This window comes from Anser brachyrhynchus, assembly GCF_964034855.1.
Source record: "Anser brachyrhynchus genome assembly, chromosome: 18".
Classification (NCBI taxonomy): Eukaryota; Metazoa; Chordata; class Aves; order Anseriformes; family Anatidae; genus Anser; species Anser brachyrhynchus.
The window spans coordinates 495367-513078 of NC_137711.1; the positions used below are offsets into that span (position 1 = coordinate 495367).

At 71.2% G+C, this 17712-nt stretch overlaps 2 protein-coding genes across 5 annotated transcripts in view; both read right to left on the reverse strand.

The window, feature by feature from the left end:
• Positions 1-1531, reverse strand: part of DNAH17 (dynein axonemal heavy chain 17) — a 37561-nt gene extending 36030 nt beyond the window's left edge. Inside the window, exons 1-2 of the mRNA XM_080560936.1 lie at positions 1428-1531; positions 406-790 (exon numbers count right to left, since the gene is read on the reverse strand). Coding sequence (XP_080417062.1) covers positions 406-790; positions 1428-1486 — 444 coding nt within the window. The 5' untranslated portion in view covers positions 1487-1531. The remainder of the gene's footprint in view (positions 1-405; positions 791-1427) is intronic.
• Positions 1532-1624: 93 nt separating this feature from the next.
• CYTH1 (cytohesin 1) lies at positions 1625-17647 on the reverse strand. 4 transcript variants are annotated; one of them, XM_080560948.1, is made up of 13 exons: positions 17502-17647; positions 10124-10206; positions 9066-9130; positions 8298-8364; positions 8000-8118; positions 7506-7586; positions 7243-7355; positions 7023-7171; positions 6813-6924; positions 3858-3934; positions 3554-3625; positions 3100-3254; positions 1625-2897 (listed from the first exon to the last, which is right to left on the reverse strand). In XM_080560948.1, exons 1-13 carry the CDS (start codon positions 17521-17523, stop codon positions 2819-2821), a joined length of 1194 nt encoding a protein of 397 aa, XP_080417074.1. In that variant the 5' UTR covers positions 17524-17647; the 3' UTR covers positions 1625-2818. The 4 variants fall into 4 exon arrangements, with proteins under 4 accessions (XP_080417074.1, XP_080417072.1, XP_080417073.1 ...); XM_080560946.1 differs by lacking the exon at positions 17502-17647 and adding an exon at positions 13303-14454; XM_080560947.1 differs by lacking the exon at positions 17502-17647 and adding an exon at positions 12581-13241 and having other exon boundaries at positions 3858-3936; positions 6812-6924.
• Between the last annotated feature and the right edge of the window lie 65 nt (positions 17648-17712).

Here is a 17712-nt window from a genome sequence, read left to right on the forward strand (position 1 = left end):
AGTGCACGTGGGGGGAACGGGCTGGTGCACAACCAAACGGCACCGACGTTTGGGAAGAGGCTCCCAGCGCCCCGGTGGGCAGCCCTCTAAGCAGGACTACTCACAGCAAGTCTGAGAGAAAGCCGCTCTGACATTCCCCAGCGATGGGGCGTGGTGCAGGGGGAATTACGCCGTTTCTACAACCACACAGGGGAAGTGATCCGGCTGTGCCGGGAGAACACCAGCACTGTGACCGGCACCCGGCGAGGCTCGGGCAGCCCCATGGGTGGCAAGGCCAGGGTGAGCATTGGGGAAAATTTGTCAGTTCGTTTCCTTCAGCTGCTTTTCGAGCCCCCCTCGAGTGCTGGCTACAGCAGCCCCATGGCAAGGGAGCCCGGGCAGCTGTGGCCCGTGGGGACGACCCACCTCCTCCACCACGATGACGAGCTGCTCCACCGGCCAGGGGCTGATGTCTCCCACCAGCAGCGCAGCCCGGCAGTTCTCCCGGGTGATGTTCTCCTTCTTCCTCTTCACGAAGTAGATGCCCTTGCCCTTGAGGGCGGGCAGGAAGCAGGTGGACGGCTGGAGCTGCCCGGCGGGGTTCAGCGACAGCAGCAGCTCCAGCACGTCCGGCTGCCTGAAGAACTCGTCGAGCACGGCGTTGGCCTCCTCGCTGCCCTCAAACTTGCTCCACTTGTCCGGCCGGAGCCGCAGCAGCAGCGTGGCGAAGCTCTCCAGGAAGCCGAGCCGCTCATCCGGGGCTGCCGACATCCCGCGGGCACCGGGCTCGGCTGCGGAGCCCCAGCGCCTGCTGGGGGGGGGGGCGGGCAGAGCCCGGCTTAGTGGGGGCTGCACGGAGCCCCGCTCCCCTGCCTGCCCTCAGCCTTCTCTTGCTGCACGCTGCAGCCCTGCAGGGGGCTGCCAGACCCGTCCTTGCCCAGCCCCACCGCCCCCCAGCTCTGTTGACCCCCAACCTTCCCCATCCCTGCCTGGGCCCATCACCCCTGGCTCCGTAGCCCCCCCGGCCTGCCCCATCCCTGCCCCATAGCCCCCAGCCTGCCCCATAGCCCCCAGCCTGCCCCATTCCTGCCCAGCCCTATTGCTCCCCACCCCGTTGCACCCCCAGCAGCCTCCAACCACCTTCTGCAGCCCAACCAGCACCAGCACCAGCCCCAACTGGCACCAGCACCAGCCCCAACCGACACCAGCACCGGCCCCAACCGACACCGGCTGCAGCCCAACTGCCTCAGAACCCTGGGGCTCCCCCCAGCACCCTGCGAGAGCTCCCCAGCACCCCATCAAATGAGAGGCCAAGGCCTCGGCTGGGAACATGCAGAGGCTCAGACCAGCACCGTGTTGCCCACAGCGCCTCCTCCAACCCACACACACCCTCCCACAGCCCCCAGACCCTCGCCTGCCCCCTGCCCTCCACCAAGCCCCCTCCTTGCCTGGCCGGGGCTGCCAGCACCCCCTTGCTGCCAGGCTCTCCCCAGAAGCCACACGACATCGCCACGGGGCTGGGCACCAAAATTTTGGGGTTGGGAGAAGCGCGAGCCTGGTGGCAAAGGTGGGGCAAGGGCTGGGGGCAGCGGGGCTGGGGAGCGTGCCCGGCCCAGACCCGCACACAGAGCACAGGAGCCGAGGCTGAGCGCAGTTCGGTGTTTATTTGCTGCAGATCCTCAGCACTAGTTTACAAGGCCGTGGCAAAAAAAAAAAAAAAAAAAAGTTAGAATAAAAAATCCTGCCACACCCCGCCCTCCGGAGAGGCCTCTGCACAGAACGACCCCAACATACAAAATAATCTAAAAGGAGAAAACTATACAGGAATATTTACACCTCTGATAAATAGACTAATACTGATCCGGGCGTCTCTCTCCAGACCCCGTGCGTGGGGGAACAGGACAGGACACGGCGCTTGCGAGGCAGAGGCGCGGGGGGCACAGCCCCAGTGGGCACAGCCCCGTGCTTGGCGCGGACCCCGGGCACGTCCCAGCCCCTGCTCGGGCGCCGAGGGGACAGCCACCCCTGGCACGGGGCTCGCGGCTGCAAGGAGGAGCTGCCAGCCTGGTGCAGCCGCACCACGGCACTCATCCCAGCTCCGGCACCCTAAGGCTGGGCAAGGACAGGTCCGTGGCACCGCTGCACTGTGGCAGTGACAACCTCCCTGCGCCCGCGGGGCACGCCTGGGGGGCTCCAAGGCAGCAGCGTGGGGAAGCTCAGCACAGACCCAGGCCCGCTACAACGAGGGCCACGAGTCCTGCCTCCGTGGGGCCGTGCGCCCACCGCCCTGCCACCCTTCACCGCAGTGCCTGCAGCACCCCAAAACCGCCAGCTGTTCACCCCACGATGGGACGCCCCAAGTGCTTCAAGAGACCCGAGTGCCGGGGGGACCCAGAAGCATGTCCCCGGCACTGGGTCCCCCCGGGGCCCTCCCCCAAGCCAGGCTCCCCTCCCTCCTGTTCGGTTGCACGCTCAGTGCCCAGGGCTGGAAGTTGCCATCGGGGGGAACCCAGAGCAGGAAGGATGCCCGACGGCCCTGCTGCCCAGCCCCTGTGCTCACAGGCAGCATTTACCACCCCGGAGCCGACCTGGGAGCAAGAACCGGGGACTCCCCGCGCACAGGGGTGTCCCACCTCGAGCCCAGCACTGTCCGGAGGTAAGATGGTGGCACTGGGGCCAGAGCCACCAAAACGCCCTTGCCCCTTCCCTCCCCCCACGGTAAAGAAACTGCGAAGCTGAAGCTAGGTCCTGGCACCGCGGGCCGGGCTGCAGCCCTCCGGGAAGGGGGGATGCTCGCGCTGGCGGGGGCACGCCGGTCTCGCAGGGCCAGCGGGGGCTGCTAGTGTCTCTTGGTGGAGGACACCTTCTTCTTCCTCGCGGCCAGCATCTCATAGAAAGGGTCCCGGCTGATCGCTGCCCTGGCAGAGGGAACAGGGCTGGGGTTAGCCACGCAGCCGTCCTGCCCCGAAGGGTCTCAGGAAGGCCCCCTTGTGCCCCCAGGGGAGCCCGTTCCCCCCCTACCTTGCAGGGTTTCCCAGGAAGTGTTGCCCCCACCCCAAGCGCAGGGGACGGCCCCCACCACGTCCCTGCCCAGCACCGTGCCCCCCCCGGAGCACTCACTTGATGCACTTGATCCACTCCTCCTTCTCCTCGGGCGTGGGGGCTGAGATGCGGTACACGGTGTGGTTCCCCTCCACCACCCGCCCGTCTGCCTCCGTCTTGCAGGCCTTGATCACCTGGTCCTTGTTGTCGGGGATGTAGAGCTCGAAGCAGTTCTGCGATGGAAGAGACCCCTCAGAGACAGCCCCCAGGGGAGCAGGGACCCCTGGGCACCCCAAGGGACGAGGCAGAGCAGCGGGGCTGCGGGTGCTCCCTGGCACACCCCTGCAGCAGGACAGGGACACCACGAGCACCCCAAGGCATCCCCTGCCGCCAGCCCCAGACGCTGCCCATCGCGGTGATGGGCAGAGGCAGCAACCCCGTGGGGCCCTCCTGCCTCTCCCTGCCCGCTCCTGACCCCACCGAAGCACCGGGGTGCTCCTTCCAGCCCCAGGGGACCCTGCCGGGCACTCACGGGCTTCTTGGAGTCCTCCACCTCGCGGATGCTGAGGTTCTCCAGGGGGATGATGCCACGGGGCTCTTTATCCTGGTGGGGCCAAGCAGAGGCTTCAGTTGCAGGCCGGACACCTCCAACCCCTCCGTGTGCCCCAGGAGGAAGGGCTGGGAGCTGCCAACACCCCCGCGCACAGGCACCCAGCGCTGCCTGCCCCCCGGCCCCCCAGAGCAGCGGGAGCCCTGCAGGCTCACCGACCTGCAGCCCGCGACATGCGGCGCCCTCCCCTGCCCCAGCTCAGCACCCCCGTGCGAAGGCCACTGACCGTTGTGTACTCGAAGTAGTAGAGGCAGTTGTCGGTCAGGATGAACCAGCGCCGCTTCCACGTCTTCACCCTGCCTCCTGGGAGCAGAGAGAGGCGGGTTGGGCGCAGCCGGGCGGCACGGCGAGGCTCGGCCCGCGCGGACACACACAGGCAAGCAGCGGGCGCCGGGGCGCAAGCAGAGCCAGGCAGCCCCGCGGCGCCGGGGCGCAGCAGCAGCAGGCAGCACACACCACGCCGGGCAGCGCACGAGCAAGAGCGGAAAGCAGACGGATGAGGATGGAGGCGGAGGGTGGCGGGAGGGCAGGGCCGGGCGGGGAGCGCCGCGCCCGTTCGCACCGACACCGATTCACGCCAGGCGCCGGCTGCAGCGGGCGGCTCCGGGGGGACGCTGGGCTCCCGTTTGCCCCAGCCGCGGTCCCGCTGCCGTCCCAGCCAGCGCAGCCCAACGCTGGGCAAAGCAGGAGCCCAGCGCTGCAGCTCGTGGAGGCTGGGCTGGGGGAAGCTTTACAGCCACCGCTGCAAAGGGAGAAGCTGCTCCGCTGGGCTCGGGGACTGCTCCAGCTGGGCCTGGCCCTGCCCTCTGGGAGCCCGGCTCCCCCCCCCACACTCCGGCCAGCACGGCAGCACCAGCTGCTCTGCTCAGCGCCGCGGGCTGGGCACCCAGGCCATGCTGCTCAGGATGGGCACAGGCGCGAAGCAGCAGTGTGCGCACAATGGGCTCGTCTCCTCCACCCCGTCTGTCTCTGCAGGAGACCCCTGCCCCGCTGTCCCTCCGTGCCACCTCACCTCCCACCCCTCCACCTGGCCAGAGCCAGTGCCCCTTGCTGGGAAAGGTTCCGCACCCCATTCCCTGCCCTAGAGCCAGGCTGAGACCAGGGCTTCCTAGAAGGATAAGGCCCCTGCCCTCCTCCAGCCGAGCCCACCCCACAAACCCCTGGGCTCGATGCCCTCCAGCCCCCAGCCCAAGGAGCTCCAGCTCCCCCAGGCCCTCCTCCAGGCTGCATCCTCGGCAGGGCTGTGGGTGGAAGAGCCCACGTGCCAGGGCAGGTGCCCGCGTCACCAGCAGCTCCGGAGGAGGAACCGTATGGCACCGAGAGGCAGCGCAGCCCCCGGGATTCAGCACTCCCAGCGCCTCGGGGCTGCAGGCGGCCGAGCCGGGGCCGTGCCGTGCCCAGCTCTGGGACAGCCGCAAGCCTCGGCGTGGCACAGGGCACCACGCGCAGGCTCCTACCTGCTCCCTGCACCCAGCCAGCTCCAGGTGCTCGGTGTCCCAGGCTGGGCCCTTCCTGGACGCCCCCCGAACACCCCAAACCCGGCCCCGTCCCTTGCGGTGCTGGAGACGGGAGACCCGCTGCGGCGGGGCCGAGCTGCCCGCAGGCACAGGGAAATGCCAGGGGCGGGTGGCCCTGCCAGCACCCGGCCGAGGAGCGGCCGTGGCCCCGTCTGTCCCCGGGCTGTGGCGTTTGCCCTGCGGGACCAGGGCAGGGGAAGGGCCCGGCAGGCCTCGGGGAGCGTTCGGCATCGGCGGGGACCGGCAGCCCGTCAGCCTGCCACGGAGGCGGCGGCGGGCACGGGGCTGTCCCCTCAGCAGGCAAGGTCCCCCGGGCAGTGCAGTGGTTAGCAGCAGCAGCAATGAGACTAATCGCCAGCAATTAAAAACGAAAAGGAAACGAAGCCCCAGAGGCATGAGCAGAGCAGGGGATAGGGGTACGTACCTCCTGGAGTTGGGGGCAAGGAAAGGAAGAGCCAAAATCATGGAAACATACAAATGAGGGAGAAAAGAAAATTAAAAAAAAGGGAAAAAAATAAAAAGAGGAAACCCCGAAGAACCCCCCTCACCCCGCGCAGAGCCACGCATGGCAGCGGGGCAGGGCTGCAGCAGGGAAGCCCCAAGGGGCCCGGCCAGTGAGTTCCCTGGCTCTCTGTGGCTGTGTGGGATGGGGGGGGGGCAGCCCCTGCCCCACGGCCTCCCCACAGGCTCTCAACCTGCCCACAGCCTCACCACCCCCTTACTGGGCTCGGAGGGGCTGGAGCCTGCTCGGGGACAGAAGGGGCAGGGGCCTGGGGCTTTCCACGGCCCCCCACCCCCAAGCTGGGGCACGGGTGACGCCTCGTCCGGCACCCGGGGTGGCACGGGGCAGGGCTCTGTGCTGGGCAGGGCCTGGGGAGGGACAAGGCCCCATTCCCATCACAAGGGGTGGTGGTAAGGCGAAAACACCCCCTGGTGAGAGGACGGAGACCCCACCCCGGCAGGAGCCCAGGGAAATGTCGCCTCCGGCCCCTGCTCCTGCCAGCACACCCGGTCCCCTCTCCTTGCTCGACCCGGGCAGAGATCCCTAGGAGGTGCTGAGATGAGAAGCCACAGGAGCCAGGGCGTGGGGCAGGCTCGTGGTCTGCGAGAGCCGGGCTGTGCAGCGGGGATGCCATGCACGCTGCCTGCATGTGGAGCCGGGATGCGGAGGTGATAATGCCGTGGGAAGGTGAGGCAGGGACCGGCCTGTGGCATGGAGGGGGACACGCAGCCTGGGGGCAGCTCGCCGTTCGCTCCCTGGGGCCTGCTCCGGCAGGACCCTGCTGTGCCTCGGCGCCGAGAAGAGCCTCACCAGCTCCGTGCTCCGACACCGGGCCCTGGTACCGGCTCTCCACCCCAGGGCTTGCTCGGCCGAGAGGCAGAGCCCCTTGGAAGCCCACCCAGCTGCACCACAGGGCCCGCCCGGCTGCGGCTCTGCTCCTGCTGACCAGCCCAGGGAAGACGGAGAGCTGGAGGTGGGAGCACTCCCCGCCGGCTGTGCTCACGCCTGCAGCCTCTCGCCCCTCTCCAGGGCCGTGCTCCAAGGAGCCCATCCAGCCGGCAAGGCGCAGGCGACCCGGGAGCATCGCACCCACTGCCCAGCCCCGTCCCTGGGGGAGAGCATGCCCTCCCCGGGCTGTGTCCGCCCGGCTGCCAGCACTCACCTAGCTTCAGGAGCCAGCCCTCCCGGTCAGGGTTGAAGAAGGTATGGGTGAGGTCATTGCCATCGTCCTCGGGGATTTTGAAGGGTTCGTTCTTGATGCTCTCATAGAGATTCTGGCACAACAACACCCGGTGTCACCTCTGCTCCCCCCTGAGCCTCGCAACAGCCCAGCTGCGCACCCCGGCCCTGACCCCCGTGTCCCGTCCCTCACCCGCAGCAGCTCCTCAGGTAGGTCCCCCCCATCGTTGATGCCACGGTTCATGGCGATGAAGCGCTCCGCCGTGGGTTTGTCCTTGACGTTGGGGTTGTGCAGGCTGGTGTTCAGCATGATGATAGCAAAGGAGAGCACGTAGCAGGTGTCTACAGGGACAGAGGAGAAAATCAGACCCCAAGGCAGGAGGGCTGGGGAGTGGGGCCAGGCAGCTGCTCACCTGTGGACTGGAAGACGCCAGGGTTGCACTGGCAGTACCGCTGCGCAAAGGCCTCCATCATCCGGTCGATCTTCTGCGCCTCCCCCGGCAGCCGAAAGCTCCACAGGAACTGCCTGCAGAGCGAGGTGCTGCACTGCTTTTGGGGCTCCACGCACCCTCCGGCCACGCTCACGTCTCTGCAGCCCCTGCGAGCCCCCCGTCTGCAGGGCCACGCGGGGCACGGCTCCGCTCCCGGCCCCAGCCCAGCTCAGCCCTTTGCTCACCGCAGCGCCTGCACGAGGTTGAGGTCAGTGAACTCGTGCAGCTCCACGAAGGCGTGCAGAACTTGGATGTTGAACTCATCCCTGCGGAAACAAAGCCAAAGCACGAGGGATGCACGATCAGCCAGTCCTGTGACTGCCGAGTGGCCCCACGTCTCCCTGCTCTGCTCCAGACTCTGCTCGTCCCTGGGCAGGAACCTCGTGGCTCTGCCCCGCTCGTGGCCCGGCTGGTTTGCACACACCGGCCTCCTCCCAGTGCCAACCATGGCTCCAACCGCCCAGCTGCCAGCCCCGGTGCTCAGCGAGGTGCTGGCACAAGCTTCTGGTGCTGCAGCAGGCCCAGAGCCTGACGTCCTGCCAGGGGCCCCAGCCCCAGCCCCAGCCTGCTGTGACTGTGCTGTGGGCTGCCCAGCGAACCCCAGGGGCTGCCGCGTCCTGCCCCACGCGGCGAGCACAGGGCACCCGCAGGACCCCGAGCTGCCCGAAGCCCAGCGCACCTCTCGCCCAGGTAGTCCCCGATGGCGGTCTTGTTGAGGCCCTCTCCCTTATAAAGGAACTGAGCGATGTCCTCGCACGTGTTCTTCAGCAAGTCGTTTTCGATCAGGAACTGGATGCCCTGCAGCGGTGCGAGAGGCGCGGCTCTGGGGCGTGCTGCTGGCCCTGCCGACGCACCCCGTGCCTCCGCAGCCCCTGGTCCTGGCTCTGCCTGGCTCAGGCAGAGGGCACCTGGCCCACGGGGCGGCAGGGCTCCAGCGCTGCCCTTGCTCTCCAGAGCCCGGTACCAGACCCCCGTACCTTCTTGGGATCCATGTTGAACTTCTTCCTGCCCATCGCCACCTGCTTGTTCCTCTGCATGTTCTTCCTGCAAAACAACACAGCTGTGAGCACTGAGCTTCCCCTGGCCTCCCCTGCCCAGCCCCTTGCCCTGCGTGGATGCGAACGGGAGCCGAGCTCCGTGGGCCAGGCCAGGCCCCCAGCCTCAAACCGGGCACGGCCCGCACCGGGGGAACGCGGCACACGGCTCCGCCTCTGCCCCGCTCCACAGCTGAGTGGCCGGGGGCAGGTCCCGGTCTGCCAGGAGGAGCTGCCTCGGCCTGTTCGTGGGGTCACCCCACGCAGAGCATCCCAGCGGGTCCCCTCTGCACGGGGAGAGGCTGGAGCAAGCCTGGCGGGGCTCCGAGGACAGCAGCCTTCATGCCCCGGTGGGGCTGGTGCGAGGGGGATTTGGAATGGCGCCGCGAGGCAGCTCCCGCCGGCTGCCGGGACCCCCTAATCCCACAGCGGCACCGCCTGCACCAGCCCAGAACAACAAAGCCTGACAGTCTCTGCGGCTAGACAGGGGGATGAGGCTTGGAAAAACAGACCTTGGGAGGAACAATTCAGGCTGGAATCCTGCCGCTGCTCTATGGCATTAGGCGTGTCTGGGAAAGCCACCTGCACCAGCACCCACGGGACGGGGCCGCGCCGCTCAGCAGCTCCCGGGCCAAGCGGGGGAGCCACGCTCAGGGCTGGCCACGCCGCGGGGAAGGGGCTCAGCCAGCTCCATGCCAGCAGAGGACTCACCTCTCCTCCGTGGACCCGAGGTTCTCGATCTCATTCGTCACTTCTGCTATCTCATCTTTCAGCCGCTGAGGGGAGAGAGAGTGCGCTGAGCCAGGAGCTGCCCCCCAACCTCCCCAACCCCAGGCACCCCGGGAGCAGGCAGGCTGTCCCCACAGAACGGGGCTCGGCGGAGGCAGGTACCAGCCCTGGGGCCCCCCCTTGCCCCCCGCGTGCTGCCCTGGGGCTGAACCAGCTCGCAGGGCACTTGGCAGAGGGGGAGCTGGCTGCGCCCCGCTGCTAATTCCCTTGCAGCATCTCTGTGCACGCAGGAAGGAAGAGATTCAGAGGTTAACGAAATTACCCCCTAATCCCTTTAGATCGTGCTCAGCATATGGCAGTAATTAGCCTCTGCTGCCCTAATCGCAGACGTGACTGACGAGCGTCCCAGATGAGCGCTGACCTCGCAGCCACTGGCCAGGGCAGAAACACGGCCCAGAAACACGGCCCCTGCCTGTGCCAGGGAGGGGACGGCACGGAGACATCGACGCGCCGGGCCGCAGGGAAAGGCACAGGCGAGCGCGCAGCCCGGGGCTCTGCAGAGCGCAAGGAAAGGCTGGGGCTGCCTCTGCCCTGCGGGACCCCCCCGCGCCCCCTGCACAGCTCCCGTCCCCTGCCAGGGCCCTGCGGAGGCAGCGCCATCGGGGTGGCAGATGACGGGCTCCCAGCAGCAGCTGCTCGTCGCGTGTGCCCAGCCCTCCCTGCCCTGCGCTTCCAGCGGCTCCAATTTTCTGCCCCAGAAATTCCAGGAGAGCCTGCACAGGCCGCAAGGAGCAGGGCTGGCGAGGAAAGGGGACGGGGGCACAATCCCAGCCCTGCACGGCTCCGGCATGGGCGCTGCGGATCTCGGGCGCTGCAGTCTGCTGGGCAGCCCCGGCCAAGGCAGCCTCTCCTCCTGCCTCGCCCCGGTTCCCAGTAGTGGGGAGGGGACTCGGGACACAGGGACGAGCCTGCGCAAGAGGCCACCGTGTCCGGGACAGCCGGGGACAGGGAAGCGCGCGCAGCAGCCCTGAGCACCGCACCTGAATGTCAGCCAGCAGCTCCTGCTTGCGGCGGCGGATGTTCTCCAGCTCCTGGCACTCCTCCGGGGTTAGGTCGCTGGGCACTGCGAGGGGACAGGGACAGGGACAGGTCAGCGCGCACAGACCGTGGGAACCATCCCCGTGCCGGGCTCCAGACTCGCATCCGTGCGCAGCCGCTGCTGCCGGCAGGCAGCCGGTGCCTGCCAGGGGCCAGGACGTGGCGCTGCCGGGGGACGCGTCGGGCAGCGTCCCTGGCCCCGCGCAGTGGCCGAGTGCCCCTGACGGCACGCGAGGAATGCGACGGGCACCACGCTCCCCGGGCCGGGCAGCGGCTGCAGCGGGGGAGCCTGGCCCGGCAGAGTCCTGCTGATTCAGCCAGCAGCGGCCGGCAGCGAGCCCCGGCCCCCGCACTCACCGGGGCCGTGGCACCGCACAGCCCGGAGGGAGCCCCGCGGTGCTGCCAGCGGCTCCCGGCCCCGCGCTCCTCCCCGCAGCCCACCCGTAGTCGGTCTCAGTCCCAGGCCTGCAGGGACCCAGAGCCGCCTGGCCACGCTGCTCAGCCGCACCGGGAGGTGCGAGCAGGGAAAATGGGCTCCCAGCCGGCCCTCGCTGCCTCCTCCGTGCTGAGTTCCCCCTCCTGAGCTGGGGGCTGGAGGCAGCGCCCCCCAACACGCGCTGCCTGCACGTGGTGACACCGATGCCTTGCTGTCCCCCCCAGGACCCGGACACCCCACAGCCCCCGTGGCCAGCCGCACGCTCCCGTCCCTTTTCTCACGCCGCAGCCCGCGGGTGACATTCCTGGTGCTCTGCAGCGCGTGACCTCCCGCTTCGGTTGCTCCCGTCCCCAAGGTCACCCTGCTCCTCCGGCAGCCCTCGCCTGCCCCCCACCCTGCCAGCGCGCTCCAGCGGCTCGCTCGCGCCCAGTGCCAAGGCCGCAGGGAGGGCCCCTGCGTGCCACCGAGCGCCTCGCGCCCTCCTTCCCCCAGCTGCGGCGTTCCGCCAAGGCCCTGGGTGCCACTGCAGTCTCCAGGCCGCCGCTGCCCCATTTGCTCTGTCCCCGTGTCACCGCCAGGCCCCCGGCTCACCCCAGCGCTCTCCAGGGGTCCGCTGCTGGGGCCCCTTTCCCGTCCCCGTCCCCGCACCCTGGGGCGCCGTCCGCAGCCGCACGTCACCCCCGAGCCGCTTCCCTCCCCGCTGGGGCTCGCGGGTGCCTCTGGGGCGCCGCGCTCACGCAAAGCGAATCTGTGAGCTCAGCACTTTCCTCACTCCGCTCGTGTTTTCTGCCGAGCTTCCTCCTTCGCAGAAATCCCCCGCTGCAGAGGTCAGCAACAGCCTCAGCTTGCGACACGACCTCCCCCGGGCTTGAGAACACTTCCCGATATTTTCGGCCCCTGACGCAAGGGAGCGTGACCCAGACCCTGGTCCTCAGCACCGGGTTCGAAGTTATCTGCGTCTCAAACACGGGAGGCACTGCCCCTGCCGCACGCCCAAACCCTCCCGCGCAGCCCCAAACAGCGCCAGGGCGCGGAGCCGGTCCCGCCGGAGCCCGGCCTCTGCTGCGCGGCTGCGGCCGGCACCGACAAGATGCAGCTTGCCGGGACGGGACGGGACGGGCTGGGCCTTGCCGCGCTCGGAGCCACCCGCAGAGCCCCGAGCCCCTGCGCGGCCGCGTGGGAAGAGAAATTCGGTGCCAGACTGCGCCCCCCCCCCCCCCCCACCCCGAGCCTGCAGCGGGTGGGTGGCTGCGAGGGTGGGAGGGAGGCTGCAGCAGCGGCAGGGACGTGCTGGCACGCGGCGGGCGCGAGGGAGCCGTGGCTGGGGCTGTGCTGCCTCCCCGCCGCCCCCGGGCCGACAGCGGCTGCGTGGGCAGGGGGCTCTGCCGCCAAGCCCCAGCCCCCCCTGCCCGGGGACGAGCACTCGTGACCCTGGGCCAGCCATGTCAGCAGCAGCAGCAGGAGGAAGAGAAACCCCCGGCAGAGCTTCAGCTTCTCTCGGGGAAGGAAGAGGGCGTTAACCCTTCCCCGCACCCCGTCCCCGCAGCGCCAGCAGGGCCGGAGGGGTCCCCAGGGGCTCCTGAGCCTCACCCGCGGCAGCCCGGCGGGGGGCTGCAGGCTGCGAGGGGACCGGCCCACGTGCCGGGCTGTCACACGCGGGCAGGAGATTTTCCAGCACAACACAGGGGCGCTGCACGCCGTGCCCCCACCCTCTGCTGCCTCAGCCCCCAAGCACCCGGCAGCGAGGGGCCTGCCAGGCTCGCTCCGGGCTCCGAGCACAGCGTCCGCGAGCGGCAGCGGCACGCCCAGTGCTCCCACCGTGCCCAGCACAGAGCGAAGCCCCCCCCCCACCACCACCACCACCACGCGGGGGTCCCCCTGGGCCCCCTTCCCACCCTGCAGCCGGTGGTGCGGGACCGGGTCAGACGCGGGGCTGCCGCCAGCCCCCCCGTGCCGTGCTCACTGCTGCCCTGTGCGCTCAGGACCATCCTGGCAGGACGCCTCCAGTCGGCGGTGCCGGCGCGGCTCGGCGGAGGTGCTGCTCTCAGGGGCGCGGGCACCTGCCCGCCCGGGCTGAGTCAGGGCCGCGCCGCGCCAATGAGCTCGGGGCCGCGCCGGGCGTCACCCCGGCACCGCCACCGCCACCCCGCTCCTGCCGCGGCCGGCCCAGGGCCCCGCACGGCTCCGCCGCCCCTCGGGTCGCTGCTGCCCGCGGGCACCGGGAGCCAGCCCGGCCCTTCCTTCCTCGGGGGCCGCCAGGACACGCGCGCCTCGGCACGTCTCGAGCTCGCTGTGGTCACGCTGGGGACCCCACGCAGGGGGACCGGCACAGGACCAGGGGCAGAACCGGCAGCACACAGCCCCGGGAGCTGCGCTGCTCCGCGCGGGCCGGTGCCGCGGCAGGGCCTGGGGGCCTGCAGGGCTGTGCCCGCGGCCGCAGAGCCCCCGGCACGTCGCTGTCCCGCTGTCAGCTGCCTGGAGAGGCCGCGTGAGCCTCAGCCACCTTGACTCAGCTAAATCCTGCTCCACAGCGCGAGATGGAAAAACAGCACCCGGAACACCGGCTATGGAGATCTCCCCGGAAAGCCTGGGAAGGAAGGGCCTAAAAAAGGCTCCTGTCGGCCTTTCAGCCCCTGTCTGCGGCGCTGCCCAGCCCTCCTGCCGGCTGAGGGGCACGGCTCTCACCCATGCCACGTCTGTCGGGCCGTGCTGGCGGCCCCGCGTCTCGGACAGGCCGCAGGGACGCCCCGTGCGGTGCCGTGGGAAGGGGCTGCCCGTGGGTGCAGCGGGGTGTCACCAGTGGGCTCGGCCGTGGCTCCGCTGGGGGGCTCCGGCTGCACCCCACTGCTGGGGGGGGGGGGCTGTGGGGCCCCAAGAAACTTCCTGCCCCCGCCTCAGCGCACCACATCCTGTTTTCACCGTGCTCTGTGCACATCCTGGGTTGCGTCAGCCCCGTCCTTCCCCACAGACAGCCGAGGTGCGTCAGGAGAAGGGCTGGGGTCGGGTGGCTCCAGGAAAGACCCTCCCAGGCAGCCAGGCCCAGCGCCGAGAGCTGGCCAGGGCCCTCCAGCCCCTCGGGAGCAGCCCTGCCCCGTCACCCGGCTCCTGCACCCCCAGGCCCTGCACCCCACAGCCGCTGCCTCGCTCCCCGCCAGTTCCAGGCTCGGGGGCCCCTGGCCCAGCCGCAGGGCTGGGGCACCACCAGGGCACACGACGTGGCCCGCGAGCAGCAGCTTGGCCACATCCACTCTCACCGAGCCACTGACGGCTGGGCCGTGCTGCAGCCCTGCGTCGTGTGCTGCACCCCCTGCCATGCACCTCGCTCGCCCTCCACGCCGGCACCTCTCACCGTGCTCGGCCTCAGCCCAGGCAGCGCTGCCGGGAGCTGCTCTCAGCCCGCCCCAGGTCCCAGCCTGCGAGCAGGAGCCCAGGGACAGCAGCAGCAGCTCCCAGGCGCTGACAGCCTGCGGTGCCAGCCCCGACGCAGCGGGCACTGGGCTGCCCTGGGCAGGTTTCCTTTGGAGAAGGCAGCCACGCACGCTCACTCCTGCTCTGAAGCGGGGCTGCAGCAAGGGCATTGCCCCCGGCAGGGCCGGAGGCAGGAGGGCAAGGGGCTGGGGCAGGACGGGGCTCAGCCACACCGTGCTGCAGGCACCCACTGGCTGCTGCCATGGGCTCCCCGGCTCTGCCCGCACCAGCATCGTGGGGAGTGCCCAGCACCCAGCCGTCCTGCCGGATCCGTGCTTGCGGGGGCCTGAGGCCGGCAGCACACGGGGGCGGCGAGACGGCCGGGACTCTCTGTGCCGCCGATGGCACGAGCCATATGGAGCCGGAGCCACGTCTGCCATGGGGACGGGGACGCTGCAGGAAGCGGAGGGCACGGGGCACCTACCTGCCTTGGTGGCCACCGAGGGGCACAGGAAGGCCTGGAAGCTGGAGGCGCAGAGCTCGCTGACCGTCCCCATGCCGCGCAGACCCCGCGCGGGGTGCTGCCAGCTCCCCGGGGGCAGGCGGAGGCCCGGCGGGCACCGTGCGGCGCGGCGGCAGCTCCCTGCGGCCGGGGCCCCGGGCAGCCCGAGGCGTCCCCGCTCTGGCTGGAGCAGGGGAAGGCGGCTCTGGCAGCGGGAGGCTCCAGCGGCAGGAGCCCACGCGCCAGCCGCAGCCAATCCCCGCTCCCTGCCTGCACACCAGCCCGCTGGGGCGCACGGGCACCGGCCGGCGGCTCAAAGCCACTTGGAGGACACGGAGTTCGGCAAGTTCCCAGCAGCGGCCCCTGGCCCCGGGCTCCCTGCCCCCTGCCAGCCCCTGGCCCGCACGGCGGCTGGCGGCGGGGTATTTTTAGAGCGGTTTTATCCCTCCGTATTAGAGCTTTAAGCATCGAGAGCCAGCGGTTGCGTAGCAACCTCCCCTGCATAAAAGGAAGGTGCATAAAGAGACATGAGGGGCTGGAGCGAGGCGTGGGGAGCGGGGTGCTGCCGGGCCCCCATCTGCGGGGTGCTGGGAGCTGCCTGCTCCCCGCACAGCCCCGAGGAGCCGAGCCGTCCTGCACCACGCTCGGGCAGCCCCCGGGCGATGCGGACGGGGCAGCGTGGTGCTGGCACTCCCCGGCGGTGCTGGAGCCGGTTCCCCGCTGCCGGGGTGCTGCTGCAGCAGGACCGGGGGCCCTGCCCCGAGCTCCCGGCCTCTGGGCCTTGGCAGAGCTGGGGGGGCGGCCGGCCGGGCCACGGCCCCGCTGCACCCCAACGCGTCAGCCCCGCGGGCGCCGAGCGGACCCAAGCCGGACAGGCCGCTCCTTCCCTCAGAGCAGAAGCGATTCCCCGGCGGGGGGCACGGCCGTGAGTAACAAACCCCAGAGCCTGTCGGGGCACGAGGCAGCGCCCTGCAGCCACCCGGCTGCTGGCTGCCAGCTGCAAGGCGCTGGCGAGCACGGGGACGCGCTGAGCCAGGAGAAACCCGAGCCGGGCAGGAGGGGCCGGGCAGCGGGGCACGGCGCGGGACAGCGGCCGGTACCCCGGGAGGACACAGCGCCCGGGCAGGGGGACCCCGGGTCCCAGGAGCGGCACGTGGCTGCGGATGGGTGGAAAGGAGAACATCTGCTGCTGGGGCAGCGAGGGCAGCGAGGCATTCGCTGCTTTTGTGACCGGCCTGCACTGCTTCCCCTTCCCTGGGGGCCGAAGCAGCCGCTGCCACAACCCGAGGAAGCAAAAGGAAGCGAGGAGCCGGAGGGACGCAGGCTGAGCCGGGCATGGGGGCAGCAGCTGGGGAAAGCCCCGCGGTCAGGGCAGCCGCGGGCGCCCCAGCCGGTTTCGGGCAGGGCCAGGCAGCAGTTTGGGTGCCTGGCTCGCTCCTCACACCCTGCCGAGGTGCTAGGAACGTCCCCAGCCTGTGCCTGCCCCAAAACAGGGCCTGGGCAGAGCAGCCCTCCCTGCTGCCCGCCACGCATCGCCCCAGGCGCCCCGTGCAACCCTTGGAGCTGAGCGGCGGGCACCGTGCTGCGCGCCCCAAGCATCGGGGGGGCCGAAACAACAGCTCGGGGATGCGCGGGCCCCACGTGCACCCCGACGTGTGATTACTGCGTGCCAGCAACGTGGCTCGGTGCGCTCTGCTCCCAGACACCTCAGCTAATCGCCTTCCCCACGCCGTTACCACCTTCGGAGCCGCGACGTCCCCAGCCCCGTGCTCTGGTCCCTAAGCCTGGGCTGCCGTCCCCGCGCCGTCCCCCTGCCTCTGGCCCAGGCCCCGCAGCTCTGCTGGGCTCAGGGGCTCGCCGCGGCTCCGCACCGGGGACGGGCCCTGGGTTTTGTCAGCAGTGTCCCCGCTGCACCCCGCGTGCCGTGCGGCCTCCGAACTGCCCCGCTGAGCCCGAGCCGAGGCACCTGCGGGAGGACGGGGCTGGGCAGGCCGGCAGCGGGCAGGGAGCCCCCCGGCAGGCAGGGGCACCGGCAGGCAGGAGGCACCGGCCAGCCGCCCCCCCGCAGCTCGGCCACCACGGGCAGCGGGCCCCCGGGGCAAGCCGCTTTGCAGGAGCCTGCGCCAGCCTGCGCAGAGCAATCCCTTAATCCCCCGCCAGCAGTAATCCCCCGGGTGCAGCGGGATTACCCCGGCGCTGGGCCCCCGCCGCACCACGATGCGGGCGCTGGGACGGAGCCGTGCTCCCCGCGGGGTCACCGCGGGGCTTCCACCCGGGCCGGTTCCCGGCCGTGACACCGGGGGGGGCCCCGGCCCCGCACCCCTCGCCGTGCCCCCGGTGTCCCCGCCGTCCCCAGGGAGGGGACCTGCCGGGAGCCGTCCGGCCCCCCCGTGCCGCCGGCAGCTCCCCGGGGGCTGCTCCCCTCCGGCCGGCCGCTGCCACCGGCACAGCCCCGCCGGTGGGAGCCTCCCGGCCGGGCTCCTCCGGGGCCTCGGCGCCATCCCGGGCCTGGCTGCTGGCGGCTGCCGGCCCCGAGGAAGCTCCGGGAGCCGCTCCCGGGGCCGCTCCCGCTGCAGGGCCGCGGCCGGCAACGCCCGCGCAGGGCCGGGCCCGGCGCTTATCGCGGCCGGCAGCTCCCGGCGCAGGGCGCAGCCGCCCCGGGACGGCACCGGGCGGGGCCCAGCCGAGAGCCGCGGGGCCGGCACCGACCGGGGCGGCGGGGCCGGGGTCGCGGCTGTGCCCGCACCGCTGGGCTCCGGTCGCTGCTGCCCCCCCTCCCCCCCCCCCCCCAGGCGGGGAGCGGCCGATCCCGGTGCCGCGGCGGGGGGGGGGGGGAAGCGACCGGGCGAACGCCGCCCCCCGCCCCGACACCGCCCCGCGCCCGGAGCCGCCCCGGGCGCATCCCCGCCGCGTCCCGGGCCCGGCCCTGCCCCCCCTTACCCCGGTTCCCCCCGCTCCCCCCGCCCGCACTGACCGTAGCCGCCCTCCTCGTCCATGCCGCCGCCGCCGCCGCCGCTCCGGCCCCGCCCGCGTGACGGCGGCACCGAGGCCGCGCCGGGCGGCAGCACGTGACGCGGGACGGGGCGGGGCCGCCTCGCGCCGGACCCCGCCCCCAGACGAACGAGGCCCCGCCCCCCTCCCCAGGCCCCGCCCCCTCCCGCCAGGCCCCGCCCCCAGCACTCGGC

Coding starts and splice junctions, on each gene's coding strand:
- CYTH1 (XM_080560946.1), bottom strand. CDS start 13,552: ATGTGCACAGAGCACGGTGAAAACAGGATGTGGTGCGCTGAGGCGGGG. Junction 9,131..10,123: donor AGCTGCTGGCTGACATTCAG/GTGCGGTGCTCA, acceptor CTCTCCCCTCAG/CGGCTGAAAGATGAGATAGC. Junction 3,255..3,553: donor TGGAGGACTCCAAGAAGCCC/GTGAGTGCCCGG, acceptor CTTCCATCGCAG/AACTGCTTCGAGCTCTACAT.